This window comes from Salvia hispanica, chromosome 4, assembly GCF_023119035.1.
Source record: "Salvia hispanica cultivar TCC Black 2014 chromosome 4, UniMelb_Shisp_WGS_1.0, whole genome shotgun sequence".
NCBI classification, from domain to species: Eukaryota; Viridiplantae; Streptophyta; class Magnoliopsida; order Lamiales; family Lamiaceae; genus Salvia; species Salvia hispanica.
Window position 1 is genome coordinate 38,939,255 of NC_062968.1, and position 17,043 is coordinate 38,956,297.

The 17,043-nt window shown below is 37.0% G+C and overlaps 1 protein-coding gene across 1 annotated transcript; it reads left to right on the forward strand.

Annotated features, from left to right (window-relative positions):
- Positions 1–10,176: 10,176 nt before the first annotated feature.
- On the forward strand, positions 10,177–11,625 carry LOC125221524 (uncharacterized acetyltransferase At3g50280). The gene has a single exon (XM_048123641.1). It carries the CDS (start codon positions 10,276–10,278, stop codon positions 11,620–11,622), a length of 1,347 nt encoding a protein of 448 aa, XP_047979598.1. The 5' UTR covers positions 10,177–10,275; the 3' UTR covers positions 11,623–11,625.
- Positions 11,626–17,043: the final 5,418 nt, after the last annotated feature.

The window sequence follows — 17,043 nt, forward strand, 5'->3', positions numbered from 1 at the left end:
GGAGACAATGGACTAGCAAAGGAAAATGAAGGAAAGTGAGCAGAACTGAAGGGAAAAGAATGGCTAGAAGAAGGAAGTCAATAGCTGAGGGCAACAAAGACTATTCATACCTCGCTGGACCCACTTCAACGCCTATAAATAAGGGAGCATGCAGCACACACCATACATAGGATTTTTTGCTCTTAGCTCACACACTCACACACACACTTGGAAAATGGGAATTCTGGGATAGTTTAGGGTTTCTAAGGGGTTCATCTTCGGCGAAAGTCAGTGTAACACCGTCCTCTCGGAGGGCGAAGAAACAATCTGCTTTTCATTCAGCTTTTCGTACTTTTATCCCGTCGAACTTCATTGTTTTGGAAGTCGATTTGGTTGTTGCTACTTATCGGTTATCTATGCATTTAGTTTTTGTCATGTTGGTGTTATCTTGTGTTGATTTATGATTCTGGGTTTTTGTTTGAAGTTTTATTTCGGCAGTTGAATGTTAATCTCTGTTTTGGATAATTCTGTGCTTGATCTGGGGAAGACGTTGTGGATCTGAATTGTTGTTGTTGATCGGTGGTTGTTTGTTGAATCTGAAGCTATGGATATACTTTGGTCGGAGTTTGTGTCGGATGCTTGGATCCGGAGTGGATTTAGCATCCGAGGTTGGATCTGAACAGGGGAATTAAGTTGTGCATGGATTTCGAACTCTTTTGCTCTCTTTTCAATTTACTCCGTCTAGTAGCCGTAGATCTGCTTAGTTTTTAATTGTTCTTCATTAAATTGCTTTAAATCCAGTCTGCTTCGTTTCCGATTCACGTTCCATCTCTGTTTTTACTGAATTTTTATGAAAATCGATTGGAGAAGATGATGTCGTTGTTAGTTAGTACTTTAGTTAGTTATTTTCCAGCTTTTCATCCGTACTTTACCTTTTCAGCAAATGGTCCCCACCGTCAGTTTATTTCCCAGGTCTAGGTAATTTAGAAATAGTTTCTAAGATCTAGTGATTGTCTCGTTTTCTAGTTTACATGCATGATCTCTGTTCTGCCTAGATCTAGCTGTTAGCGTAGCAGATTTCACTCAAGTTAGTTTAATTTCCTCAACCCAAAAATGCGTGGCAGCAGCCAACCTAAAAATAGTCCCGAATCCTTGAGCATGCTTAATTACTCATTCATCTCTGTGGGATCGATCCCTACTTCCCTGTGCTAATTTTAGTATAAGTGGTTGAGGGTTTTTGAAGCGATATTCTGTGTGTCCGACTACCGAGATCTTCCAACGATCCGTGAGTTCCTAGACCTTGTGATCTAGTGGATTCACTGGACCTAGGAGACTTGTTATTCCTTTCTGTGTACACAATATTAACACACATACTCGAGAGTACGGGCTTCAATTACCGTTTACATTCTAACTTTTTTCCTTAGTCCACTCTATCTTGAATTACTTCCTACAAAAGCAAACTTACTCATTGATTTTATAAAACAATTAAAAGTGTAAAATCAAGGGGGGAGCCATGCAAATGTGATTCACATGGGTGATCCATGAACACACCTCATCGAACGACGGTGTAAGGGACAACACTTTTATGACGGACATCGCCATTGGTAGTTCATTGGTTATAATAACAATGTCGCTTACATTGATGCACATCATCCGTCAGTGACCTAAATTAACGACGTGATTAATGATGAAATTTTATCCAAGTAATCCCATCCTTTTTAGTGAAAACTAACAAGATTTAACAATTGCACCATTGATAATAATGTTATGAATGTTGCTTTGCTTATATTGATGCACATCATCCGTCGGCAACGTAAATTACCGACGGGATTAACGATGAAATTTTATGTCCATAATCCCCACCTTTTTTAGTAAAAGCTGACGAGATTTGACGTTAGCAAATGAACTAAAAGTCAAAAAGTACAAAAATCCTAATTTCTCCTAACCAAAGTTAAAAGCTACTAGCATATAGATATTAAAATCTTATAAAATGCATTAACTCATACTCCCTCCGTCCCAAGATAAGTGATTTGTATTCCTTTTTGGGGTGTCCCACTATAAGTGACCTATTTCCATTTTTAGCAAAAAGTCATCTCTCTTACTTTATTCTCCACCTACTTTATTCTCTCTTCTATCCTCTACTTTTCCCTCTCTCATACTTTACTCTCTCCACTTTAATTTATTTAAATACCATTCCTTAAATCCCGTGCTCAAAAGAAGTAGGTCACTTATATTGGGACGGAGGAAGTATATATGAGTCCGTGCGCGATAGCGCTCCTACCATATATGGGTTGAGTGGAAACGAAAGTGAAGATTAAGATCGATTGAATTTCGCATTTTCTTGTTTTTCACGTGTTACATATGTCTTACATATGTAATCATGCATTCATCTATATATTGAGAGAGACAATATATGTATGTATATACACTAGTAGTTGGAATTCGCTGCGAATGTAACACGTTGGACGGTGAAGGATTATTTGGGAAAACACTCGTGCCAATTTTGTGGCCAAAGAAAAAGATAACATTAAGATCATCGTACGTGTACGTCCCAACTTTTTTTGGGATTAATTTAAATTTGTAGCAATAACAATCCTTGAAACAAACTTAATTTCGTTGTATGTCTTGACAATAAAATGAAAATTGTTGATGTTATATCAAGGGGATTTAAGTAATTCATTGAACCGATACATTAAATATATTCGAAAGGGTACTTATCTAATAATACTAATATAGAGGAAAAATCTTAAGTTACTTCGAACCATGAAATGAATATATACAAAAATAGCCTTTCATACCCAAAATGCCCTTCTCTTTTTTATTTTACTAATTACTAAAAAAAACACGATTTAAAAATTCTGAAATTATTTTTATAAATGTTAAAAAATGTACAAATCAAACCCTAGTAATAATCAAATATCACCATAAAAAATCGAATACAAAGCACCAAATGACACTAAGGCGGGCTAATAATTTTTGGCACAACACGACAATCCGACATGAATCACACAAAATTAATGAGTTTGGTTCAAAGTCTTATTGGGTTTGTGTGCTTACTTCGTTGACCCGTTAAGAACTCGATAATTTCGGGTTGAGTTTTGGTTGGATGCAGGTAGGATATGGATAACCCATTAAGAAATAATATTTATTATTTTCATTAACTTTTAAGAAAATTATGCTTTACTTTATTTCTTTAATTTTGTTTAAATCAGGTGAAAATTGTGAAAATCATATTTTTATCGTGTAAATTGGGTTTAGAAATCAAGTTTAATTCGTTTAATATCCGGATCAGATTGTTATTATGTTGTTATCGTGTCGTGTTGAAAGCTTAAAAGACCAAACATGTTGTATGCGAGCTACCTAGCTAGCTGTCAACAAGATTTATATTGTTCCCACTTTCCCAAGATACTATGAATTAGTATACGGTGAGTTGGGATGTCGAACACACGAAGAATGGTAACTAGACTTCGCGATTTCAAACGCTAGAGGACGTTGGCCATGCAGCCACGCTTTAGCTTTTGGGTTTTAAGACTAACTACTAGCATGAACTAAATTAACCAAACAAAGTGGCAACTTGGGCAGTTAATGTAAACGACCATAAGGTAACTTAAATAACTTGGGAAAGTATCTAAACTAAGCAAGTTGGACTTAACTAAAACATAAAACATTAAATGTAAGTTAAAAGAAACATAAAAGAAGTAACAAAGTAAGAAGATAACTTGCGCAAGCCGATCAGTGCTAGGAGTAGTTATGAATAAAGTGAATTGTACTAACATGCAAGCACAGTGGCGGACGCAGAAATATTTTTTGGGAGGGGCTGTACAGTAAATTTTTTTAGTCAACATACATTTCTTTGTCTTTTAAAAGTAGAGATTTCTGCAGCAACCCGAATTTTAAAGTAAAATTAATATAGAATGAAACATAAATTGATAAACTGGTTGAAATAGTGCTAGTCGTAGTGGATGGAACCCATCATTAATAATAATAATATATGATAGTAAATTTTAAAATGACTAAAGAATCAAAAGATAAACATTTGATGAACTTACTGTATTTAATATTTTTAAATTATAATGCAACAATTAAATATTTTTAAAACACTAATAAAAGTAGAACACGTACACGTGATATAGGTATAGCCTATAGGCAGGGGATTGACATTTGCAAATTCTACTATTATTATTAATTTAATTAGCTTTATTTATCTCATCTTCTTCTTCAAACAGCAACGACAACCATTTTTTAAAACCTCCTTCTGCAATTTCAAGTTTCAGCCCCTCCTTCTAATTCAATCTTTTACATTTAAGACTTAGATACAGTAGTTTAGTGAGGGCTAAAGACATTTTTTCATATATTTTGAATTTTTTTGAAGTACAAAATATTAAAAAAAATATTATTTGGGGAGGGCTTAAGCCCTTCCTCCCTTGGCTGTGTATCCGCCACTGTGCAAGCATGAGGTATGGAATGAAGAGACGAGACTACTTTATGGAAATTCTCTATCCAATGTACTCCCTCCTCCGTCCCCCGAATATTGTCTCACTTTGCCCGATCACAAGTTTTAAAAAATATAGTGAAAAGTGAGTTAGAAAATGTTAGTGGAATATGGGTCCTACGTTTACATATTAGTTTTATAATAAAATGTGAGTAGGAATGAGTTAGTGAAATATGGGGTCCACTACCAAAAATTATAAAAAGTGAAATGAGACAAATTTTATAAAACGGACGGAAATGGAAAAATGGGATAAACTTTTAGGGACGGATGGAGTATTGATAAACTCGTAGTTTAGCAGGTGTTTTGGATGTTTAAGTGCATATTTCGGTGTTTTGTAGCACATTACTTGATTTTTCATCTACTTTCCCCTATTTTAGTGTTTTGATAAGTTTGTCGAGTTTTTGTAGTCACAACGGGTGGAAACGGATGAAACAGCACCCAAAGACCTTTAGCTGGGCGTTTCACACCAGGCTGGGCGTTTTACTACACTAGGCCGGGCGTTTACCTCCCCAGGCCGGGCATCCTCACTGGACCCGGGCATTTCGCGATGGAAAAACGCCCGGGTCGGGCATTTTGTGCAAGGTCGCGACTCAAGAAAAATGCCCGGGCCGGGAGTTTTGTCACTTAAAATCGCCCGGCCGGGCGATATGCTTATATGCTACGTTTGTTGCATTTTTCGATCCGGGTATAAATAGGACCTAGGCCGGGCGTTTACCTCCCCAGGCCGGGCATCCTCACTGGACCCGGGCATTTCGCGATGGAAAAACGCCCGGGTCGGGCATTTTGTGCAAGGTCGCGACTCAAGAAAAATGCCCGGGCCGGGAGTTTTGTCACTTAAAATCGCCCGGCCGGGCGATATGCTTATATGCTACGTTTGTTGCATTTTTCGATCCGGGTATAAATAGGACCTAGGGTTCGACTTCAGCACACATTCCACACACCCCAGAAGCAGTTTTAACGATTTGAGAGCAGATTGAAGCGACGAAGAGTCTGATTCATCAACAAGATTGAAGACGAAGACGATTTGCCCATTCAATCCACCTTTGGGAGTATCTTCATTAGTTTTCCTATGTTCAGTTCACTTCTATGGATTTCTCTTGTGAATTGGCGTTGAATATGAGTAGCTAAATCTTTTGTAGAGTTTTGGTGAAGACTACAATGAACCCTTTTGATTAATTCAAGGACTTTTGATTACCTATGCTCTTGTAATTTCTTTGTTTCATTCTTGAGCTTTTTCAATTCAATTGCTTAGCTACCAATTGAGTTTCAATTGCTTAGCTACCAATTGAGTTTATTGACCTAATCTTGAGTAATCGAGAGATACCTATTTAGGATTGATAAAAGAATGAACAACGCCTAGATGATTTGCATTCGAGAGAAGGAATTCTAGAGTGAGGGCTTGAGCCTATTGTTTTAAGGAGTTAATTGTGAAGTATTAGAAGGAGACTTCAATATTAATGGTTAATCAACGGGTTGAGTGCACTCGAGAGGGGGCTTAACCTAGACTAGCGGCTTTCCTAGTAATCCTAGAGACTTCAATTGGGTAATCGAAGTTGTTGAATTGTTCGCATTGTGTTCGTTGTAGTTGGATCCAAGGCTCTACCTTGTTCTCTTATTTGAAACATATATTTTGTTACGCGCTTTTAGCTTGTTTATGTTTAATTGTTTTCCAAAATCAAACCAAACTTTCCGGATTGTCTAGATAGTAGTTAAAGTTGGTTCACGATACTCTTACTTGTTTTATGCTACACTAGCCCCGTATACTTGCGGGTATTTCTCGTGTTAAAAATAATTCGAGTCAAGTATACAGGATATCACCTCGGGAATTGAAGTGTTGTCCTATCTGCAGGCATAAAAGAAATCAAAGAGAAAATAAAATTACCTAACACACATACGTTCGTAGGTGCTTAACTCTAATGGCATACCCCCTCCCCGTCCCACCGAAGATGACCTACTTTCCTTTTCCGTCTATTCCAACCAAGATAACCCCTTTCTTATTTAAAAAATATTTAAAATACTCAATTTTCTTTTCTCTTTCTTACTTACTCATCTCTCCTACTTTTAAACACTCAACAACTTTTTCTCTCTCTTACTTTTGCATGTCTCCTACTTTTAAACATCAACAATTTTTTTTATCTCTCTTACTTTATTAATCTCTTCTACTTTTAAACACCCAATAACTTGCTCTTTCCCATTTTAAACACTTTAAAATTAGCATGCATAAAATCTCGTGCTATCTACGGCGGGAGTACTTAACAAGTACAAAAGGACAGTGAGATGCGTGGTGTGATCACTGTATGAAATGATATAAAATGCAGAAAAGAGGGATGGTTTTTTTTTACCTTATTTCAAACTTGCAAGCAAAGTTTATACTAACACAAATAATTACAGTTAACTACATTGTGCAAGGATCAAATCTAACGGCTTCACTGAACTTGAAGAACAAAGAAAACAAGAACTTCTTTGTCTCTTAAGCTATAATGCTTGAAGAAACGAAGATGTTGAGTCTGAAACTAAGAACGCGAACTTGGCTAACGAATAAAATGACAAAAATGGAGCATGTTAACATTTGAATATAATGTCGTAGATTTTTTGTAATATAATATGAACATTTGAATATAATGTTGTAGAATTTTTGAATATTTATAGATATATGTGACTTTCAATGGCAATTGAAAATAGGTAAAACACATGTATAAGTCTTTGTACTAATGCATGTTGTTTCATTAGGTCCTAAATTTTTTTGGTTCATTAGATCCTTGTACCAATACATTTATTTCATTTAGTCATTATAAAAAAAAAATTGTTTCATTAGGTCTGTATGCTAATGAATTTTCATTTAATAGGCTTTTGTACTTATATTTTCAATTTGGTTAAATATTTACTTTGTTTAGAAGAATTCAGAATTTAATTAAATTTTATTGTATTAATTAAATTTAATTATTTTTCTATTTTCTCATAATTTTTTGAATTAATTCAGCTGCAATATAGCGACTTAAGAATCAGTGAAAAAATAAAAAAAAATTGTTAATATTGCTCGTTATCAACTTATAATTTTTTTATATCATTTTCCTATGATTCTTAAGTCCATATTATAACTAAATTAATTTCAAAATAAATAAAATAAAAATAAATAAATATAATTAACATGAAAAAAGTTAATTAAATTATGAAGTCCTTTAAATAAAAATTGGAGCAAAAAGACTCTTAAATCAGAATGCATTAGTATTAGAATCTAATGAAAAAAAAAACTTATTAAATGACATAATGAATCAAAATGCATAAAAGTACAAGGATCTAAAATTTGTTGACAGGACCTAATGAAATAAAATCTATTAGTGCAAGGACCTTTAGATATGTTTTGCCTTGAAATTACTTAAATATTTATAAAAATTTTAATTTTATATAATTCCCTTAATTTAAATTATTTCCTTGCATACCAAATATCAAATTAAAGGAAATTTTTATGAGAGTTTTAACGGATTTGTAGTTACATATGTTTGAATGAATAAATTTGCACAAAAAATATACTACATTTTGAATCTATCTATGACGACTTACAGTACAATCCTCTTAATTGTAGTGTTAGAGCATCCGAGGCCGGATATAGTCCGGAAACGCAATTTACGGCCCCTCCTCAAACCCAAGGTTCGCAAGCTCCGGGTGGCTACCGTCCTTACCCGGTGCACGACCTGCAACGCCCGGGTTCAGGTGGGCAGAACCCGGACGGAGGCAGCAACCTGACTACTCCTACTCCTACTTCCTCGGTCCTACTCCTCCTGTTCGTGGCACCCGCACCCCGTACACTCCGGGTGAGATGATGGCGGTGTTCAAAGCCTACTTGGCAGTCTCCGAAGATCCGGACGTCGGCACGAACCAAACCGGGGAAACTTATTGGTGGCGCATCACTCGCCTCTACAATGAAACCCGGCCGGAGGGAACCATATATCGCAATGATAGTATGGTTCGCAATTGCATGTTCAGATGCAACGAGGCAATCGGGAAGTTCCAGGGGATTTACCTCCAGGAAGAGCGGTCGGCGGGGAGCGGCACGAACGAGCTCGACATCATCAGTGCCGCCTTGGCGACCTACCAACGGGAGGAGTTCAAACCGTTCAAGTACCTCGATTGTTGGCGGGAGGGCGCCTACATCCGAAGTATAGGGGCGGCATAGTAGCATCCTCCTCCAGCTCCTCCAGCAAACGGTCGAGGTCGGTAGCTCTATCCTCCTCCGATGATGTGGCTACCCAGCTTGCCGGAACTAACTTGGGTAGCCCCGACGCTGGCCCGAGCGGTTCCCGCCGGCCGGTCGGAAGGAAGAAGGCGACGACCACCCGCCGCCGCGCCCCGACTCCATCCGCCGCCGCCGCCGCCCCCGCTCCCTTTGTGCCTCCTCCACCCCCGAACAACTCGTTGTGGGCCATCTTGAGTCAACTTCATATGACCGATACGTCTCACATGACTCCGGAACAACTTGCAACACATGAGCAATTGATCCGGGGTCTCAAGAGGCAATTGGGGTTAGAGGAATAGTCTTCCACGTTTGTAATTTTTAATTTATAGGATTTTAATTATGTATTTTTTATTTTAATTATGTATTTTTATTTTTAGTATTTTAATTATGTAATTTGTATTTTTTAGGATTTTAATTATGTAATTTTTATTTTATAATGTATTTTTATAATGTAGAAATGTTTTTAATAATTGGAGTATTTAAATTGAATAATAGAATGGTGGGACCCTTGAGCTTGTCATTAGCTAAGAGCACGGATGTGGGTGTTGTGCTCTTAGCTAAGGATAAGGAATAAAAGTGGGTCCGGGCCCACCTCCGTGCTCTTAGCTAAGAGCACGGATGGGGATGCTCTTTTAATTAATTTTTCATGTCAATGTGCATCATGAAATCGGTAAAGCATGAGAGATAACAAGATAAAGTAAAATAAGAGAGAGAACGGAAAAAAGTGGGTATAGTAAAGTGAAAAATTGGAAAAAAAAAACATTTTATATAGAACTAATTTTGGTGGACGAATCAAATTGAAAACATGAGATTAATTTTTCTTTTACTGAGTAATATTTAAACTTGTTTTCAGTTTTAAATGATGAAAATGCAGAGGAGTGTTATATTGCTAAGTACAACTAAATAATAGCCATTGGATATTCAAATTAAGGGTCTAGATCATCAACCTCGAAATGTCAATACGATTAACAAAAAAGTCAATGAGGGTATTAAGGTCAATTTACAACAAATGTCAACATAGTATATAAAATATGTCAATATAATACATGTAGAATGTCTATATAAGCAATGTGTTAATATTCTCAAACCATTGTGCTGACATTCTCAAACCATTGTGTTGATATTTTCGAAACACTATATTGACATTTTCATTCAAAATCCTAATTTGTTAGTTAGCCATTAAATGATAAGTTAACAATTGATCCTCCTGAAAATGCATTTGTCATATTCCAAGAATTTTGCATATAATGAGTTCGTTGCAATGATATGATGAATACAATTATCAATTGGACAAGTTTACCCTTATGATGTTTTTTTATAGCATACATAATGAATACAAAATAAATTACTCACTGGATTAACATAAAATTAATCCATTAGATGAATGTCGCATCCATATTCAGATAGAAATTAATTCTCCAACACTCATATTCTACATAACAACCAATGACTAACGGAATTCATATAACTACCAAAGTGCATGAACCTTATGTTGTTATATATACATAAGCTCCTCACCTCTTCTACTCACAAAAACACATACACTCTCTCATAGTAATACAAAAACACCATGCCTACTTCCTCACTAGTCGTAGTTTCAAAATGCAAGATATACCCCGACCTCAAATCCACCGTCAAATCCCTCAAGCTCTCCGTTTCCGACCTCCCAATGCTCTCTTGCCAATACATCCAAAAGGGTGTCCTCCTCCCTCCTCCGCCTCTCTCCTCCGCCGACCTCCTCTCTCTCCTCAAGCTCTCCCTCTCCAAAACCCTCTCTCACTTCCCCGCCCTCGCCGGCCGCCTCCAAACCGACCACTCCGGCCACGTCCACATCGTCTGCAACGACGCCGGCGTCGATTTCTTCCACGCCAAAGCGCCGCACCTCTCCACGGAGGCCCTCCTCCCGCCGCCCGATCACGACATCCCCCCGGCCTTCCGCCGCTTCTTCCAATACGACAGCACCCTCAGCTACGCCGGCCATAGCAAGCCCTTGATGGCGGTGCAGGTCACCGAGCTCGCGGACGCCGTCTTCGTCGGCTGCACCGTCAATCACGCCGTCGTGGATGGGACTTCGTTTTGGAATTTCTTCAATACTTTCGCGGAGGTGGCCAAGGGGGTCAAGAAGATCTCCCGGCCTCCGAATTTCCGCCGCGACACCGTTTTCGATTCGCCGGCGGTGCTGGATTTGCCGGAGGGAGGGCCGTCGGCGACGTTCTCCGGCGACGAGCCCCTCCGCGAGAGGATCTTCCATTTCAGCAGAGAGGCGATCGCGAAACTGAAGGCCAGGGCTAACGGCGTCAACGGTAAAAGTAACGGAGAGAGAAATGGAATTCAATTAGAAAAGAAGGACCACACAGATCTGATCTCGTCCTTCCAATCGCTGAGCGCGCAGCTGTGGCGATCCGTGACACGTGGCAGGAACTTAGAAGCGGGGAAAACGACGACGTTCCGGATGGCGGTGAATTGCCGGCACCGGCTGGAGCCGCGGCTGGAGCCGCTCTACTTCGGGAACGCGATCCAGAGCATTCCGACGGTGGCGACGGCGGGGGAGCTGCTTTCGAACGATCTGAGGTGGAGCGCGGATCTGCTGCATCGGAATGTGGTGGCGCACGATAACGCTACGGTGCGGCGCGGGGTGAAGGATTGGGAGAGGAACCCTAGGCTGTTTCCGCTGGGGAATTTCGACGGGGCGATGATCACGATGGGAAGCTCGCCGAGGTTCCCCATGTACGACAATGATTTCGGGTGGGGGAGGCCGCTGGCGGTGAGGAGCGGGAGGGCGAACAAGTTCGACGGGAAGATCTCGGCCTTCCCGGGGGCGGAGGAGGACGGGAGCGTTGATCTAGAGGTGGTGCTATCGCCGGAAACAATGGCGGCTGTAGAGAATGATTTGGAGATTATGCAGTATGTGTCTTGAGTTGGTTGGATGGAGCCATTTTCACGCACCACTACGATATGCTCCTGTTGTGGATTTTAGTTGTCAATATTCAGTTATTCTATTCTGAAATCAATTCATTCAAACAAAAATTTAAGCAATCGAAATAATCCAGTGTTACCCTATCCGATCAATTTTTATTTTTTTCATGCACCAAATCAAACACCCGCGTAAAGTTAAATATCCACTGAATTCATATTCATGTTCTTATCCATAGAAAAACAAATTTTTACAATTTTGATAAATTTTGGAAAGCAAAAATTGAGGCATCGTGGATGATATTTAGTGGAAAGGTGGAGACACATGTAGTGTTTGGTTATAAAACGACATTGAAGAAAATGATTAATAGTTAGAAAGGGAGGGTAGACAACGACAAAATAGGGAAAGCGACAAAAACAGAAAGTGGACAAGATAAGAAATGGCAGTTAGATGTCGAAGTAGAATGGTAGGGATAGGCCATATGGTGCGGTATCCATTGTATTCAACTCTATTGTCACGTAATGGGAAGTTTCTTCTGCCCCAGCCTGAGGCAAGAAATTTGGCTAGTCAGGTCTGTTTTATAGTGTTGACCGGATATAGCAACATAATTATATAGAAATATACCATTTGTTTGACAGATAGATGATTAAAGGCATCCTTAACCCCATCCCGGATTTGGGCTGCAAGTCCCCTCCACGTCATCATTCCCTCAAATTTGGGATTTCAGGCCACAACTCCATTAACTCCGTAGGCCACAATTCGGGCCACAACTATTCATTTGCACTATTCACAACCACAACATATTTTAATCGTAAAATAGAATACGTTGAAAAATTAAAATCGGGAAAATTCATTGTTCAGTCGAAAAATAGAAAATTAAAAATCCGAGGAAAATTTTTTACAAATCCTAGAGAAAAAAAATTATTAAGACCTAGAAAATAAAAATTACATCCTAGAAAAAATATTAAAATAATTTAGAGGATAGAAATGGAGAAATTGGTGGAAGAATGTTGAAGAAATGGATATAATAAAATGGCAAAAAAAAGAAAAAAAAATTAAAATTTTGGGGGTTTGCGGCCCGTCCCGATGCATATAACCCTGAGCCGGGCCGGACCCCGGGAGCGGCCTAGGGACGGAACTGCGGCCCCGGGACCGTCCCGGGCCATGACTCTCCCCCCTCCAACCCTGAAATCGGGCCGGGACTCGCGAGTTGCGGCCCGGCCCGGTAGCGTTAAGGATGCTCTAAGAAGTGATTCAATTGTTTGTTAAACATAATTATATTTTAGATTAGATATAAAATGACTATATTGCCATTAATATAAGCCATCATTTCTCTAATTAATCATTTCTCGATCAAGATTACTTATTACTTAAAATAGAATCATTTTTATCTCTATTTTATACATTTTTACTTTATATTCTCTTCAATTTACACACAAAACAATACTCCGTACAACATAAAATCTCGTATCGTCTAAGAAAGAGATGATTTTCATTGGGACGGGTGGAGTATTTAGTCCAATTTAATTAAAATTTGAAATTAAATAAATCTTTAAATTACTATTGATTGAAAGGCAAAAATCGTATAATTGAAATACTAAATTATTTTATTGGAAACGACTATGATAGACGCACGACGTGAGGGGACTCATTCTTTTGCTTCTTCGCCATCATTTTTAGAGACACAACTCATTTTCGAGTCCCTGAATCATCTTCCAATGTGATTTCAATGAACATATTATTGTTCTCATTCATCGCCACGGCCAATCTTAGTGCAAAAATTTAGAATGAAAATTTGAGGGTAAGAGAGAATTTTTTAGTGTTAGAAAAGTGTTACTCCCTTCATTAGCTGAGTCGTATTCTGTTTGGGTTGTCAAACTGTAGCTGAGTAATTTCAGTTTTTGGCAAAAAACAACAACCTTTCTTCTCTCTTTATCTCTCTACCTTTTTCCCTTCCTAGTTTATTATCCATTTTCTTGACTCACCAACACAATTTTTCTTAAATCTCATGCTGAAAATAAATGTCTCTACTACATAGGAACGGAGGGAGAACTTAAAAGACACTTTGTTTTATTTACACTTGATCATAGAGTTGTTTCGGTCAACAAATGATTTATCAAAAATTTTATAACTTAGGGATCAAAATATCATTCAAGCTATATATCCTTGACTGATTAAAAAAAATGACTTCGCAAACAGAGCGAGGATGGGTTGAACAAGTTCTAAAGACAAGTTGAAAATTTTTCAATGATTAATTCCATTGACGTCATTAGTATGGATGATACCATCAAGTCTCGTGTATGTGTGAAGCATGACAAATGCATTAGTAATTATCATCTTTACGAGGTAGAGGTTTACTATCAAGTAAGATTTACTTGTTAGTATTTCTTAATTGTGAATATTAAAATTCTAAGTCACATTTTCTCATAATTGTTAAATTCTTAATTAACCTATTCAAGAGATGGACAATCACTTTTTAGTAGCGAAAACATAATTGCTTACTTGCATGAATTGCTTTAGTCGAAACAAACACTTTTTCTATCTTCAATATCAACAAATTGGTCCGTCTCACATGATTTATCTTGATAACTTCGCATGTACTGAAAGCAGGGGATGAATAAGTATAGAATTTACCTCCAAATGTTCATGGTAATAATAATATCCTATTTGATCCACATGAAACAAATGAACTTAGTGGCCGAGCGGTAGAATGCTCAATTTTCACTTTCCAGACCATCATTTTAAGAAGGGTTGTCATTTTAACACAAACATATATATATATATATATATAATGCATTACCTATAAATTTTTTTTTATAAATCTTAATCATTTTAATATATTTAACTTTTTATGTTTTTATTTCTAATGCATTTAATTTTTTAAAATGACTTTCTAATTCTTTTTTAATACATTTATTTTATTTTTATCATTTCTCAGTTATTTTGTAAAGGATTTTAATTCTTTTTCTAAAACATTTAGTATTTTCATCTTTTGAGTTTTTAATGCATATTTTTTATGAAAATAATTCAAACTTTTGTTTAATAAATCAAATGATGATTAGTCATTAAAAATAACACTCTATGCTAAAGCTTAAAAAAATTAATATTAATATATAAAGTATAAATTTTAAGAAATTTCATTTTAGACATTGAAAGTCATTCAAGTAATAACAATTAAAAAAGTACTAGTAATTCGTTAAAAGTTATTGAAAGCCATTCAAGTAGTTACACTAAAAAAGTACTAGTAATTCGTTAAGAGTTATTAAAAGTCATTCAAGTAGTAGAATAATTCCTTTTTTATAGAGTTTCTAAGTGAAAACTTATATGATACGATTCTATACCGTAAGATCTCCTAATTATTTATTTATCTTTTGATTCATCAAATCTTTCTATATATTGTTATATTGTTCAATAAGTTAGGGTATTAATATTCTAATATTATAAATAGGATAGATTGTTATCATTTTAGAATCCAATCAATTAATGAAATATTTTCCTCACCAAAGATCAACCTCTGTTTTTCAATCCTAATTTTGGCTCTCTGCCTGAAGGAAGAACCCGCACACAGAGATACCCGAAATTCCCTCTGTGGATCCTAATTGGACGCCGAAGTATTCTATCAGCCGCTGAGTTATCTGCCTGATGGGAGCGACTCCCGCGCACAGAACTCCGCCATCGCCCACCACCGAGCGAAACTCGCCGCCGGTGCATGTTAAGGGAAACACTCTTAACATTATAACATACCATTAAAAGAAGATGGAAGATCGATTCTGAATCTCCAAGTCAGTATAATTATTTATCGTACCCCATTACCAAAAATCCTCACACTCCCTATCTACTTGAAACTTATATTATTGATACAGTCAGTTTTAACTTGGTAGAAAAGAGTCATACATTCAGTCAATGAGAGGTCATCCGAATAATATTCTGTGAGATAAACCAACTTGTCAATATTAAAGCTAACAAATGAGTTTTTTGGACTAAGACAATTAAGCAATTTTGTATTTGCTTCTGGGAAAAGATTCTTCATCTCCTGAATAAGTAAATCAAGAAGCTAACATTTATGATAAAATATAAATTTAGAAGTCAAACAAATAATTACTTGTGATAGTAACTGAGAAATAAAATGTAAAATCATATGTGACAGGTAAATCTCCACCTTGTAATGATGATGGTAATGTGTTTGTCCGGATTCATATGCACACGGGACTTGATGGTCTCATTCATATTGGTGACGTCAACGGAATTAGCCACACAAAACTCTTCAACTTATCCTAATTATTGTTTCCACACATTCTCCCTCAAATCTCACAAAGTCCTTTTGGCTATATCAATCAAAGATATATAGCTTGAATAATATTTTGATCTCTAATTTGTAAAATTGTCAACAAATCATTTGTTGACCCAAGCAACTCTATCATCAAGTATAAAAAATAAAAATAAAAACCAAAGTCATATATCTCACAATTCACGTAATCAATGTTTTTGATATACTACTATTATTCGGATTTGAACAATCTTCATACACACGTTCACGCACTTTAATTATCGACGACACATACTCTTTAGATGAAGCAAAGTAATGAAGTGTGGTCTACATCGAGTGTCACCCGATCGCTTGAAACTCATCTCTTGATTTAAACTTCTTTCACTTTTAATCTCTCCACTTTTTAGACCTTCGACAATCATTTCATGTTCAAATTGTCGTAATTTGTCTTTCCTTTTACAAGATGTTCCACATGTATTAACAATTATGGTGACTGAAAAAATTACTTGCATCACCATGTTCTTTTATAATCCCTCATCCGTCCACAAAAAATAGGGCATAATTATCATTTTTGACCGTCCACAAAAAATATAGCACATTCATTTATGGAAAGTTTTCAACAAATAATAACCCTACACATCATTCCACTATTACTTCTCACTTACTTTCTCTCCTTCTCTCTTACTTTTTTCCCTTCTCTCTTACTTTACCAATTCTACATTAAAACTCATGCCATACACAAATTACTCTATATTTTGTAGACGGAGGGAGTAACATTTACCACTATTAATTGTGCTGGATGGGCAAAACAATGAATGTACTTGGTAGATCCATTTTCATACAAAATCCATTGGTCGATCAGTATTCTGTTCTCATTTAGAAGGTGAGAATGGGAGTGAAATATGGGCTTCCAAGTTAAAGGCAAAAATGGGGCAAGTAATAATATTAGTGGCCCAAAAGACAATTAATAAACCAATCCCAGTAGCCCGCAATTTGTCAAGATTAATTCTCCTTCGTCAAAACTCTGGTGGCAACTGGCAACAAGTATTTCACAGAGTGACGGAGCTCGGGGTTCCGGGATGCTGGGGCCGAGGGTGGTCGGGATTCCGGGTCGCTGGAGCTCGGACTTTCACGATAATTTATTAATAAATGTCTCT

Excerpts from the sequence above, each read along its gene's own strand:
- LOC125221524 (XM_048123641.1), top strand. The coding sequence starts at position 10,276 with ATGCCTACTTCCTCACTAGTCGTAGTTTCAAAATGCAAGATATACCCC.